The following is a 14781-nucleotide window of genomic DNA, read 5'->3' as shown; positions in this document are numbered from 1 at the left end:
ACACCCAGTGATTCCAATAGTGTATACTTCAGGCGCTGTGTAGGGGCTATTGTGGCTAAGGGTTAATTTTTTACATTGTGTTTGGTGGCTCATTTGCCTGCTTCATGAGTCTATGAGGCCCTGTAGTCTGCAGCAGTAAAATAGGCCCTCTAATCCATCCACAGAGGATTCCTGTGGCTGCATAGTAACTTAGTTTTAAAATATAATGTTATCTATGCTTTCTTTTATTTTTATTTATTTTTATTAAATATTTCCCAATTACATTTTAGTCTAGTTCAGACCACAGCAGGAGTGCTGTGGGCAACCTCCACACCTTATGTTTGATACTTCTGTTCCAGTGTACTTTATCTAGAAGAGTGATATAACCATGGCCCAGGGTACTGATGGGTTGCTTAGGTACCTGTGCTCGGGACTGCAATTCCAAGACCATATTTCTCTCTAGCCTAAGAAACATTATCCCTGGCAGTTTCTCCCTAGCCCAAGGACATCATGCCTAGCAATTACTCATGAGTAGGCCTCAGCAACACACTTATCTCTCTCCCTGGTGAAGTAACTAACCAGACCTGTAAGAATTATTACTTTGAATTGGTTTTGTACTGGCTCAAGATATTTGATACCCACTGGACTACCTATACCAATGCCCTACCTCATTATATGCAATCTGGACTCCTCATGATGTGTATACTAGACTTAAGACATATGTAGACTCCCTACATCTGTCTTGTCAAATGAGACATTGATAGGTGGCAGACTGGGCAGCCCTCAGCTGGTCCTGACTTCTAGTTAACTTGCACAGCAGGCGTAAAACCACACCTCCATGTGGCCCTGGCTTGGGCCTTTTCCTGGTGAATTCTGGGTAAAATGCCTGCGCAGCAGATACAAAAAGTGCATGTTTCTTTAAGAATTGACTACTCCTTAATCACTCCCTAATCCCGCCCTGCACCACCTAATTAACATACTTGGCACATGTTTTATTATAGTTTTCCCTATATAAACTTTAACTATACCCCTCTAAGATCACAGGTTCCTTAAGATCTTTCGTGGCTGAAAACCTTTGCCAACTTGACTTAAAGAATGCTTGAATCTGTGAATACATTCCAGACTCTGTCATGTACTTGGGTTCTTGGGGGGTCCCTGAACTGCTCAAACCATATCAGCACCATAATCACATACAATGACTGAACAAAATAAAGCAAGCAGTTATTTGGCTCAAGTCCATTTTAATTCTACGATATCCCAAAAGTCCTAAGGTCAAGTGAATGGATATGCAGCACAGTACTTTCTGATGCTCGATAAATACTAAATGGAACTGAAATCTGTAGGGAGAGTATTATTAGATCCTGGACTAGCGGAACAGCTTTTGACTTAAGTGGATGGGGGAATCAACTAGCCTGATATGCCATAATTATTAATAGAGCAGTTCTTATGTGCACAAGACTGCTACATCATGGTGGGGCTTTACAGGAGAAATCTAAGTCATGGAACATGTCCTTGAGGTGCTTACGGTCTTACTAGGGTTTTTCTGTTGGGCCAAGAGGGTTGAGCAAAACCACATAAATAGCTTTCACATTGTACCTTGTCATTCCTAAAGATCATCTAACGGAAACCAACCTGTGAGGCAGGTCAGCCTGACCCATATGCGTTCCTTGCCTCCATTGCTAAGATAGGTCCCGCTTAGGGAATCTTACTTGGTCCACTGAAAGTTCTGGGAGGGCTAAACATATTTCCAGGGCTGGATAATTAGGTGGGGTTCAAGCTAGTAATAGTGTCTAGGAAGGACATTAGGACAACATAGGAAAGCAATCATCAATGATGGTTGGTGAGGAGTAGAGGAAAGATTATAGTCTTGGAGGAATAGAAAAGGTAAAAACAACCCCTCTCCCCCTAAAAAAATCCCTTACCAAGCTGTAGATTATAAAGAGGGCAGAAGTTTTGGGATGCAAATGAAAAGGAGGTCTACTAGACTGTGAGGTCCTTGAGAACAGAGATTGTCTTTTCCCTTGTTTTGTACCCCCAGTACTTATTACAGTGCCTGGCACACAGGAGGAACTCAATAAATGCTTACTGAATGACTTTTAGAGCAAAAAGTTTCTTTCACAAAAAACAAGTGATAAATCTTAGCTTATAAATTACATCTGAGAAGAGAGAGAATGATATACCCGACTTTGTAGTCAGGAAGATATGAGTTCAAATCCTGTTACTTACTAAGCTTGTTCAAAACAAATAAGATTTATCTTGGAAAATTGATTGACCTCTCTGTCCCAGGCAAATCTGTTCTATTAAATTATACTTTGTTGGTATCTCAGTCAGTGTAGGTAGATCTCATGATGACAAAATCAGAAATCCTTGGGCTACTGAAGATTTAGGGCAAATTAATAGGGATTATAACACTACTTGTTAAATGAGAGAAAGGTATCTGGGTCATGCTGTCTCCAGTGGGGACAAAGATGGAAGAGGAAAAGATAATGTGTGGAGAATGATCATGACTTCCACTTGTGAGCCTTAAGAACAATGCTTTGGTATTACAGGGTTTTCTGAAATTTTCTAGGATTTGAGCTCTGGGGGGCAAGGACAAATGTGACAAAAGCTTGCGGGAAAGGAGGTGCTACCAGGTGAGTCAAAGACATGCCCCAGAAATGAAATGCTGGGGGCACTAATTGTGCCAGGAGTCATATTGGCATGGTGGCACCTGAATCTCAAGAGGATTAAGCTTCTACTATGACAAGATCCCCAGCTTTCACATGCTAGCCCTTTCCTGGGACTCTGCAAAGTTATGAGGGATTAGGATGAAGACTAGGTTCACTCATATAAAAAGCCCAGCAGTTTATTTCCTGACAGTTTATGAACAGTTGCTTATCTCTCTACATCTTCTCAAGAAGGTCTGCATGGCAGCTTCAGCGGCTCTCTGGACACTGACACAGGGATCTTTCCTAAGCGCCTGGAGACCTGAAAGAGAAGAAAAAGGAAAGGTCAATGAATGAGGAGGCATTTAGAGATCATAATCAGAAGGGCAACATAAAACCAGATCCAGCCAGGGCTGCCTTGCAGGGCTCACTCCCCAGCTCAGGTCCCAGGTACTAATGATGACAATTCACATCTATATAATACTTTTAAGTTTTGCAAAACACTTTCCTCACAGCAGCCCTTAGAGGTAGGTACTGAAAGAATAATTTCTAGTTTATGGATGAAGAAAACTGAAGCACAAGGTCATTCAACTAAGGAAACCAGAGATGAGATAAATCTTTCTTGAAATCATGCTGAGTGAAGTGAGCAGAACCAGGAGAATGTTGTACACAGTAACAGCCACATTGTGCGATGACTAATGTTGATAGACTCAGCCCTTCTCAGCAATGCAAGGATCTAAGATATCTCCAAAGGTCTCTTGATGGAAAATGCTATCCACATCCAGAGAAACTATGGAATTTGAATGCAGATTGAAGCATAGTATTTGCTATTTTTTTCCTCTTTTGTTTTCTTTCCTCTTTCTGGTGGTTCCTCCTATTGGTTCTAATTCTTCCTTACAACATCATTAATGTGAAAATATGCTTTATAAGAATGTTTATGTATAGCTTATATCAGATTGCACACCGTCTTAGGAAGGGAGCAGTGGAAGGAGGGGGAGAGAAAAATTTCAAACTCAAAAGCTTATGGAAGTGATTGTTGATATATCAAAATAAACTAATAAAAAAATCTCTCACAAAATTTTCCTGATTCCAAGTGTAGCTCCTCCCCTCCCTTCCTCCCTTCTTTCCTCCTTTCTTTCCTCCTCCTTCCTTCCTTTCCTTTATTCCTCCTTCTCTGCTCTGTCTTCTTCCCTTCTTTACTTCCTTCCTACTTTCCTCCCTCCCTCCTCCCCTTCTTCCCTTCTTTTTTTTTTTTTAGGTAATAGGGGTTGAGTGACTTGCCCAGGGTCACACAGCTAGTAAGTGTCAAGTGTTTGATCTGAGGCCGGATTTGAACTCAGGTCCTCCTGACTCCACGGCCAGTGCTCTATCCACTGTGCCACCTAGCTGTCCCCTTCCCTTCTTTTCTCACCTCTTCCTTTCTTCCTCCCTTCCTCCCTTTTCCCTTCTTTCCTCCATTCTTTCCTTTTCTTTCCCTCCTTTTCTTCTTCCCTTCCTCTCTTCATACCTTTTTCTTCCTTCAGTTTTTCTTTCCTTCTCTCTCTCCCTCTCTCCTTTCCTGTTTTTGTTTGTTTGTTTGTTTGTTTTGGGTAGGCAATGAGGTTAAATGACTTGCCCAGGGTCACACAGCTAGTAAGTGTTATGTGTCTGAGGCTGGATTTGAATGCAGGTCCTCTTGAATCCAGGGCCGATGCTCCATCCACTGTGCCACCTAGCTGCACTCCCTTCCTCCTTTCTTCCTGTTTTTGTAGGAACCTATGCTCCCTCCACCCACAAATAGAACCTTTTTTTTTTTTTTAGAAAAAAGAAGGTACAGAGTAACAAAACAAGCCAAAACACTAAGAATGCTTGGCTCTGGGTGTATCATTCTGTACCTATAATCTTCCACCACTTTTCTGGGGTAGGCATATTGATTGTATCATCATTCTTGGGGAGTTGAGACTAGGCATTGTGTTGATCTGAGTGTTTCAGTATTGCTCTTCTTTACATTACTGTGGTCACTGTGTGGCAGTCTTTCACATGCTATGTCCTGCCTCCTTAGTAGTCACTACAACTCACATTGACACACCACTTTAAGGTTTGCAAAGTAGTCATTATTTTATTTGACTGTCACAATCCTGTGAGATATGTGTTATTATTATTATTCCCATTCTACAGATGAGGAAACTGAGGATCAGAGAGGTTAAGTGAATTGCCTAGAATCACAAAAACACTAAATATCCCACCTTTATTCATTATCTCACTTAACCTTTTAGCAAGTGGGTGAAAGGATCCTCTGTTTATGGGTTATGAGGAAGAGAAAAGCCCGGCCTTAGATCTTAGAAAGTAGAAGCAGGTTGGCACTGACTACTGGGAGTGGGGCTCAGTAAATGGTCTTGGACTCTAATCTGAGTTTGGAGTTCTTGAGAAATTTCATCCTTGAAGGATCCTTTAGCTTTGATTCGAGTACATTAAGTAGTGCTATCTTTTTACAGCTTCTAGGTTCACTCAGAATTCAAGAAAGCACAATATTGCTTCCTTTTTGGATACAGCACTTAGCTAGGCAAAAGTTGTGTTTGGTACTTACATGAGTCCACTTGCTCTTGGTCCATCATCTCCAAGAACTGAAGTGTCACATTCTGAATAATGGCATCTAAATGCAAGAGGAGGAGCGAACATTTACTTTATTGCTAGAGGTAACAAATGTTAAAAACAGAGTGGTAGTAGGGGAGGAGGAAGAAGAAATGGGATCTTATTAAAAACTGAGCTACAATATTGGTTATATACATGCAAGGCAAATTTTTACTTTGGACTTTCCTTTTCAAGGAGATGTGAGGGTGAATGCTCCAGCTGGAATCACTCAACAAATATTGAGTGGCTTCTATATGGCTAGTACTATGCAAGGTGCCAAGGGTAAGGGGGGGGTGCAATCAAGAAGAGTAATGCAAGTTCTCTGTCCTCAAACAAGTGCCAGTTGGGCAAGGGAAGATTAGACTAATACCTATGAACAATTAAGTATTAACTAAAGATGCTGTGGGAATTCAGGTAAGGAAGATATCAATGTGGACTGGGGGATAATTGGAGCAGGAACTTGAAAAAAATGGAACTTGAACCCCAGAATCTTAGGACCAGCAAAGACCCTGAAAAGATCATTCCCTACATTTCACAGAGAAGGAAGCTGAGATCAAAGTCATTTAAGCGATTTTTCCAATCACATAACAAATGCTGTTATTCTTAGAGAACCCAGTTTTCCACTTAGTCCATAAGCATTTATTAAGTGCCTGCTGCATGTTAAGCATTGTGCTAAGTGCTAGGGATACAAAGACAGACAAAAGATAGCCTCTGCTCTCAAGGAGCTTACAGTCTAATGGGGGTGAAAGCATGAAAATGACTATGTATCAACCAACTGTATACAGGATAAATTAGAGGTAATCAACAGAGGGGAGGCATGAGCATTTAGAGGCATCAGGAAAACTTCTGATAGATCCTGGGACTTGAAGGAGCCCAGGGAAGTCTGGAAGCAGAGATGAGGAGAGAGAGAAAATATTCCAGGCGTGGGTGACAGCCAACAAAAATTCTCAGAGTTGGGAGATGAATTGTCATGTTTGAGGAGCAGTAAAGAGGCCAGTGTTGCTGGATCCTACAGTGCATGCTACGGAGTAAAGTATAAGAAGACTAGAAAGGTTGGAAAGGATCTAGGTTGTGATGAACTTTATTTTATATGGGATCCTGAAGATGATAGGGAGTGACTGGTGGTATAGGGGTGATATGGTCAGGCCTGTGCTTTGGGAAGATCAATTGGACAGCTGAATGAAGGATGGGCTGGGGTGGACAGAGACTCATGGCACAGACAGCAAAGCAGAGTATCACAATAGTGCAGGCATGAAGCCATGAAGACCCGCACCAGGGCAGTGGCCATGTCCGTGGAGAGAAGGGGGTTCACAGGAAAGATGCACCTCATAACTAAAGGGAAGAATCAACAAGACTCGGCAGTAGATTAGATGTGAGGGGTATGCGTGAGGAGCAGAGGATGATACCTAGGTACCTTCTAGGTTTCCTCGATAGGGCTCTTTCCATAACTGAGAGCGGAGGTCTTAAGAAAGAAGGCATTTTGGCTTGTAGGAGGGTTTGTGTGTGTATGGGCAACATGAATAAAGTCAGGGAGATTGCAATGAGCCTGGTATGTCAGAAGGACAGTGAAGAGAAAGATCTAAATTGAACTTGGAGTTTATGCTGGGAAATAAGAACAAATATGCACATTTGAGTTATAATCTAAGAAACAAGTCCTTTTGAGGGAAGGCATTTTCAAATGATGGGGGGAAAGTACATAAGTACAGTTTTAGTTTTGATGTAGGAAAGCTTTCCTAATCATTGGAGCCAGCCCAAAGAGGAATGTGCTGTCTTCAAGAGTTGCCCATCATTGACAATTTTCTAGTGAGGCAATCAGGGTTAAGTGACTTGCCCAAGGTCTCACAGAGCTAGTAAGTGTCAAGTGTCTGAGGCCAGATTTGAACTCAGGTCTTCCTGACTCCAAGGCCAGAACTCTGTCCACTGCACCACCTAGCTGCTTCCATCATTGGCAATTTTCAAGCAAAGACAGGTCAGCGACTGTCAGGTACACTGTGATACAATGGCGATTCTTGTTCGAGGTTGGAGTAAGCTGACTCCAGGGTCCTTTCCAGCTCTAAGGTTCTGGGATTCTCTGACTTGGGGATACACAAAAGGTACCCATAAAGGGAGACAACCAGGATCTCTTTGTGGGGAAAGGAGATTTTGCCCATTTTTCTGGGATAAGATCTCTTTATCACACTGGGGTTTCACTGAGACAGACACCAGGAAAAGCAGGTGAGACATGAGAGGGATAGAAGAGGCTTGACCTGACCTGTTAGTTTGGCTGCACCACTTCGGATCCCTTCCCAGGAACTGTTGAAGTAGGCAAATGTGTGTGTGTGTAGGATCCATAGCAGGTCCTGGTTCTTCTTTGCCTAGAAGAAATGAACATTGAACTAGTAGTATCTGGAAGAGAGATTAATTGGCTCTCTTCCTCTCACAAGTGCTACAAATAAAGATTTAAAAGAGAGTAAGGAAATAAGAGAATCCTTATATAGCTCCCATTTGGCACATAAAGATCTTCAGTGCCTCTTCCCTTCCTCTCTTTCCAAGTCTTCTTGTACTTTATTCCCTCCATACTTTCTGAGATGAGACTACACACAAATGTCTCAGTGTTTTTGGAGAATCTTCTCAGACTTTAAGTTGCAGAGAAGATAGCATCCTTCATTGATAGATTTTCCTTCACCTGCTGGCCCCCTGTACCAGTGAATGATTTCACGGGTATAGGCTCTATCCCTACACTGTCCTAAATTCTGTAGTGACACACTGGGCTTGGGGAGGGAAAGAACACTAACTTTAGCTAGGGTGGAAGGGTAGTGATGGCAAGGATGGAGAGGAGGTACCACTATCCCTCATGACCATTCTCACTGTGGTGAGTGTTCATCTACTCTAGCTGCAATTTTCCCTAATAATTCTGGAGAAGTATGTGACTTGTCAGCCTGATGGGCCTTCTTTTCTTTCTTAGAACCCAAAACATTCGTTGACATCCCTGCCCCTTACTCACCAGCTTCATACATAGATCTCTATAGAATTCCCTGTTCTTTGGCATTTCCTGGCAGTCAACAAAGCGGTCCAGTAGAGCACGTAAATCTTGGATGCCAAGAAATGGGATACAGGTGGCCAAGGCATCACGGCAGGCCTGGAAAATAAAGTTTCCTGCTCTACTCTTTGACCCCTGACAATTAGAGTGTCTCCATCCCAGCTGAGAGAGAATTCTGGGGAGCAAAGGGAGTCAGAAACAGGGAGTGCCAATGGTACTAGGAAACTTATTGTCATTCATTGGTGCTGGTACCAGTTGTAAAGATGGAAGGAGGAAGAAACCCTGAAGGAGATTTGGAGAGGCCACAGATGGTGCTTTTAGATTCTGTCACCTGAGTGGCACAGCAGAGCTGATCCTTCAGTTGAGCAGTGGAGGGGGTCCGCAGGCTCTCTACTCTCTCTCATAGGGGGAAAGAGAATAAAGACGGGGTGGGTTTCTGTGCTATTTCACTTACCATTCCTATCTTTGGGTTGGGATCCCAGAGGTGGAGAATGAATGAAATCATGCTCTTTTTGATTTCTTCAGTAAAAAACATTTTCCATCTTTTTCCTGTTAGAGATGCCAGGTCTTCAAATAAGATGAATGCAGTCAGCCTCACATTATCCTGCTCCTGTAGCCACAAACACATCCTCTAGGTGAGTGAGACTTTCAGTTCCTGGTCCTTCCTCACACCCATCCCTGCAATCTGCAAAGGAGGTACTAGTCCAGGGATTCTGACCCTTTTATGTGACTTGGAGCCCTCTGGAAGTCTAGTGAAGCCTATGAACCCCTTCTCAGGACATTTTTAAAAGCAAAAAATAAAATACATAAGATTACGCAGGAAGATAATTATATTGAAATATACCTCTATCTTATCTTATTTACATCTATCTATTTCTAGATCTATTTATCTATCTCTAGATCTATTTATCCATCTATTTCTAGATCTATCTATCCATTTCTAGATCTATCTATCTATCTATCTATCTATCTATCTATCTATCTATCTATCTATCTATCTATCTATCTATCTATTGCAAATTCATTGACCACAGGTTAAGAACCCCTGGAGTAGACAGGAACTGTTCTCTTCCCACATGAACAACCTAGCTCCATACAGATTTAAAAACAAAAAACCAAACAACTGGATCTGGTTATTAGGGATTGGGGAATGGTCTAAATGGGGGAAAGTGAGGTGGAAAAATGTGATGTAAGGGAAATGGGAGGCACAGGTTTTTTTTGCCATTAAGGGAGCTAAGGAAGATCTTGGCCATAGTGATGGCAGTCCATTGCTACAGTTGAAGCAAGATGCTGGGTTTGAACTATTGGATTCTCTAAGGCCTTTCTGATGTTGTACTTGGTACTGATTTATCTGCTTTTACCATTATAGTAGGATCTGTGAGACCAAGTGTTCTAAGCTGGCCAACAGACATGATCCTAAATAATCTTCAATAGATGTCCAGGAAACTCAAGAGACGATTTGTAGGGGCTCAGTGAGTGAGAGAATTCAGCCATTTAGACATCTGCACCTTTCTAGAATGTGATTCTATGGATCTTCCTAAATTACAAATTATTCTTTGGTCTTCTGTATAACATCTCAGCCAATAATTAGAACAACCTTTAATGGAATGGGGAAGGGGAAAGTGGGGAAAGGGCAGCGTAATTCAAGTTGGGATTTTTGGTTTGTCAGAAAAATGTTTCGTAGTCAGAGCTTAGGGTCCTAAAAAGAGGAAAGAGAAAAGACAGAAAAGTATATTTGAAAGATTTTTTCAAATTTTGAGAAGTATTTTAAATGACCGATTGGAAGCAAGAGGCAAAAAATGGTCAGAGCATTGGGCATTTTTAAAGGAAACTATTAAAAGTACAATAAAAATCATGGTAGTCTTGTTTTGTTTTGTTTTTGACCTAGTTTGGGACCTAGTTTTTCTTGAAAAATGTTGTCTTGGTTATAGATATAACCTACTCCTTCCTGATTCCCCTTTCAGTTCTGGAATCTTTTATGCTTGGATACTTCCAATTTAGAAACATCCACCCTAATGGGTACTTCCCTGCTTGCGGCATATGAATAAGGAAGCCAATCAGGTGTACCTGCTAAAGAACCTGTACCTCCTTGTAAAATCCATAGCTCTCTCAGTATCCCTGAGCTGCCCTGATGCAGACCTAAGAGTCCTATCCACTGAACCTGGGAAGGCTAAGAGCTTAGTGCAACAGTGTACGAAGTATCAACAGTGGCCTTTGTAAGGTGTTGACTGCTGCCCTTGTTTGAGGGTGAGTATTGCCCTGGTTTCCTTCCCTTGCTGCTCTGGAAAGGCAATTGTTGCCCAAGTGTCATCTTTGTCTAACCCTCCATGTTCCACCTTTGGGTATCTCAAGTTAAGCTACTTCAAGATCTTCTGCTGTGCAAGTCAAAATGTGCCAAATAGAGGTCTATTGCTTTGCCCTGAATGACAGGTCTAATTTTTCCATAAAGTATTCTTTCTCTCACACTGGACTGGGGTAATACAAATACTACTTCATAATCATTCATTCGAATGATTATTTCTATTAATATAAAGGAAGCTGTGTCTGATCATCCAGAGGGCATAAGAAGGAATAAGAAATAGCAACCAGAGCAGAAAACTGAAGGAGGAATTGGGGATTGTACAATTTACATATTGTGAAGGGAACAGGATAAAAAAAAGCCTGCCCCTCTTTCTTACAAGAAGAGAGCAAACTGAGATAATGATACAAGAAAAAGCAGTCATTTAATCCAACATTTCCTATAACTTTAAAAAGGACAAGATTGTTTAGGTCAATCTACTGCACATAATTCCTCCCATTGTCTCCTGCTTCCCCAGTCTGCTGCTCTGCCTTCCTACTTATAAAGAAACCAATTCCTGACTCAGGGTGATTTGCATAACTACCATTTTTGAGAAATCCTAGAGAACTAGAGCTGTGGGGACTGAGGCAGGGCATCATGTCTGGAAATTAGAAAAGAGTAATGCTGTATCTGTATTTTAAAAAGAAAGGTGATGATTCAAAATTACAGATCTATTCCAGAAACTTAAGTGAGACAGTGAAAAATACAGGCTGAAATAAATCACAAAATAAATTTGTAAACTCTTTGAAGAAAACAGGCTACGTGCATAATAAACAAAATGGCTCTGTGAAAGCCCAAGGCCTATCAAACTAATCTAATTTCCTTCTGTGACAAACTGACAGCCTAGCTAGATTTAGGCGAAATGATAGGATGTAATTAATCTAACTTGACTTCAGTGAATCTTTAGATTCTATCTTCTTCAATGATACTGAGAACATCTCTATTCTAGAGCACATAACTGCTAGGTAATTGCATGATTGACAGGAGGGTCAGACCCAGAGAGTTGTTATCAATGGATCGGTGTCAAACCACAGGGGAAGAGTATAACAAATGATTCTCTGTAGGGGTCAGTCTTGGGCCCTGGAATCTGGTCATCAGTTATTTGTATGAAGGAAAAGAAACATGCTCATTTATTTTGGAGAGCAAACCGTACTGGGTGGGATATGGGCCACCCATCCTGGAGGACAAGATTCTTATCCAAAATGACCCTGGTAAATTGGAGAGATAGTTAAAAGCAAACAAAATAAAGAAATTTATTGAGGTTAAATTAAATGCTGGACAGTACACATAGGCTGGAAAAAATCCAATTTCATGACTATTGACTGGAGGATGGACTATGTATAAGTACAGCAAACAGTAATGGAGAGGTCATAGAGGGTAACAACTGACCATAAATCAGGATTATAGAGCCATCACCACAAAAACAAACAAGAAATTAGGAGGAGAAGGGATACTTTCATTCTCTGTACGTGTAGCCCCACTGCTTAGCAAAGTACCTAGAACATGGCAGGTGCTTAATAGGAACTTGTTGATTGATTGATAAACAGGAGAAGATTGGAATTGTGAAAGAACTTTACCTCACATGTTACATTCAGTCTTACTCCAACCTTAATTAGATTATTTTGTCCAGTTCTGGCTACAGATCTAAAGAAAGACTTGGAGAATTCAGAGAGGCTTCAGAGGAGAACCACAAAGGACTGGGCAATTGGTGCTAGGCGAAAATAGAAAGGATATGAGACTTTTTAATCCTAAAAGTAGGCAGAATGATTTAATTATACTTTTCAAATGCTTTAACTCTTATTTAGAGACTGGTGACTAGCTGTTTTCCATCTCTACTTATACCAGAACAAGAGGAAGAAACAGAATTTGGGTTAGACAAATATATGATTTCCTGATATTGAGGGAGGACAAACATTGGAATGGATTACTAAGAGAAGTTATTGAATCTTTTCCTCCGGCAGACTTTAAATATAGAACGATTCTCGCCTGCCTGGGATGTTTCAGTGATACTTCCTGAAGGCAGGGATGTAGAGTAGATGAACACTTCCCCGGTTCTATGATCTGATGAAAACTTAGGAGGAGGAAGAGCTAGGATAAATAATAGAAGGAGGGATGCCATCCATCAGGCCCTTCACTGTGCACTGAGCCCCTCCTGGAGCCTCTGTTAGGCCTCCACACTTGTCATCTCGCTCCTCCTGGGGGAGGAGTCCTGATCTGAATCACTTACATCTTCAAAGAAGGTTCTTGTTTGCAGCACTATTTCTTTGAAGTAGAAGCTAACATCTCTGTCTGTGAGCAGTTCTAGGATTTTCTTCAGTCCCTTCAGGCTTTCACAGATGACTTCTGTACAGGTCAAATGGTACAGACCCCTGATGACTGTTTCTAACAGCATCTGCTTATTCTTCTTTACCTGTTGAGAAAAGAGGCCTCTTAATGCTAAACAACTGCCAAAGGGGCAGAGGCTATAGGAATTAGGGAGTAAGAAACCTAAAGTTCTATCAGGGCTCACATGGATTCATGACCTCCGTTTCACCATTTCATTTGGCAGTGTCTTTACTTAAATTTTTGGCAGCCCAGTGGATACATTTGAGAAAAATATTAAAAATCTCAGCTTAAAAAAGTGACAAGATGATGTGAATTCCCTTTAATCCTCATAAATTCTCTTACCTTTTGTGGTGATCCAAGGGCCACATTCCCAAGCCCTCTGATCGCCATTTGCCTCAAAGTGGTGTTGGTATCCCAGGCACTCTGGTCTATTACAAACAGAACTTCTCTTAGATTCCCCTGTTTCCAAAGGAGTGGCTCTTTCATGAGCTGAAATGAACATACTTAGCATTAGCCTTAGAATTAAAGAGTTTTTCCTTCCTTTTTTAGAAGACAAGAAAGCAAAGGAATCAATTAGTCCATAATTTAGAAATGGGGGACAGAGGAGGGAATAGCTGGATCTTGACATGTTGGTCAGCAATTTGATGGTTGTTGGCAGAAGGCAGGTTTCTGGATATGGACACTCCTGAGGATGAGGGTCCATATAGAATTCTTTCCAGAAACTTTGTGATAGGACAGGATTTGCTAGTGTTGTTGCAATCAGGAAGGCATAGCAATACATCTGTGGAACAGGCTGCTGCCAAGAAATCCAATAAGGGCACCAATTTTTCTCCCCTTCTAAGGAGGGAATTAAAAAGAGAGAATAGAATAAATGGGGGGCAGGATGGGATGAAGGGAAATATACTTAGTTTTTCACAACATGACTACTATGGAAGTGTTTTGCATGACTACACATGTATAACCTGTATTGAGTTGCTTGCCCTCTCAGTGAGGGTGGGTGGAGAGGGAGGAAGGGAGAAAATTTGGAACCCAAAGTTTTAAAGATAAAAGTTAAAAAAAGTTGTTTTCATATGCAACTGGGAAATTAGATATACAGGAAATGGGGCATAGAAACATATCCTGCCCTACAGGAAAATTGAAGGGGAAGGGAATAAGAGAAGGCGGGTAGAGATAGAAGGAAGGGAATATTAGGAGAAGGGGTATTCAGAATGCATACCATCTTGGGGTGGGAGGAGGGATGAGATGGTGAGAAAATTTGGAACTCAAAATCTTGTAGAAGTAAATGTTGAAAACGAAAAATAAATTAATTTAAAAAATTAAAAAAGAAAAAAAAAAGAAAGGTGAATCTAGAGAATGTCTAGGAGAGAGAGGCAAGAAGGAAGGAGAAAACAGGCCTAAGACTCAAAATATCTCTGTGTTTGTTTTTGCTATATCTTTGAAGTAAATTTCCCTTTGTAAAAGTTTAAAAAATAAAAAAATAAAAGTCCAAAAAAAATGTGTGTTTTCCTTCAGGCTGTGTGTGTGTATGTGTGTGTGTGTTTCCAGTGAAAATCTTGTGCATTGGAATGTACTATAAGTGGCCTGGGCTTTTATGTCTTCCACCAAAGGGCTAGGCAATGATGTCTTTGTGCTACAATGATGTCAATGACAATTTTAGATTCACCAGTAATTTCAGAGTATTTCTATCTTTTCTAAATTTTTTTCTGTGTTCCACTGTCAGAATTCACAGAGTCTAACTTGGAAGACAAGGTAGGGGAATAGTAGTCAATGACATCATTTTTGTCTCTGACTTGGCCACAATGGTCTGAATCTCAGTGGCTAAAGAAGTCTCACAGTCTGAAAAATAACTCAAAGTGGGAAAATAG

General features: G+C 41.1%; 1 protein-coding gene across 4 annotated transcripts in view; it reads right to left on the bottom strand.

Annotated features, from left to right (window-relative positions):
- Positions 1-2439: 2439 nt before the first annotated feature.
- Positions 2440-14781, bottom strand: part of MROH2B (maestro heat like repeat family member 2B) — an 87556-nt gene continuing 75214 nt past the window's right edge. For 2 of the 4 annotated variants that reach the window (XM_020996294.2, XM_020996301.2), the window contains 7 exons: positions 13259-13405; positions 12819-13001; positions 8708-8863; positions 8218-8352; positions 7486-7588; positions 5191-5256; positions 2440-2946 (listed from right to left, as the gene is read on the bottom strand). In XM_020996294.2, coding sequence (XP_020851953.1) covers positions 2840-2946; positions 5191-5256; positions 7486-7588; positions 8218-8352; positions 8708-8863; positions 12819-13001; positions 13259-13405 — 897 coding nt within the window. In that variant the 3' untranslated portion in view covers positions 2440-2839. The remainder of the gene's footprint in view (positions 2947-5190; positions 5257-7485; positions 7589-8217; positions 8353-8707; positions 8864-12818; positions 13002-13258; positions 13406-14781) is intronic. The other 2 variants (XM_020996312.2, XM_020996297.2) reach the window with 1 other exon arrangement.

Source organism: Phascolarctos cinereus, unplaced genomic scaffold, assembly GCF_003287225.1.
Source record: "Phascolarctos cinereus isolate Bilbo 61053 unplaced genomic scaffold, phaCin_HiC Scaffold_4;HRSCAF=312, whole genome shotgun sequence".
Taxonomy (NCBI): Eukaryota; Metazoa; Chordata; class Mammalia; order Diprotodontia; family Phascolarctidae; genus Phascolarctos; species Phascolarctos cinereus.
The sequence above is the reverse complement of the archived record's forward strand: the minus strand, read 5'-3'. Positions and strand labels throughout refer to the sequence as shown.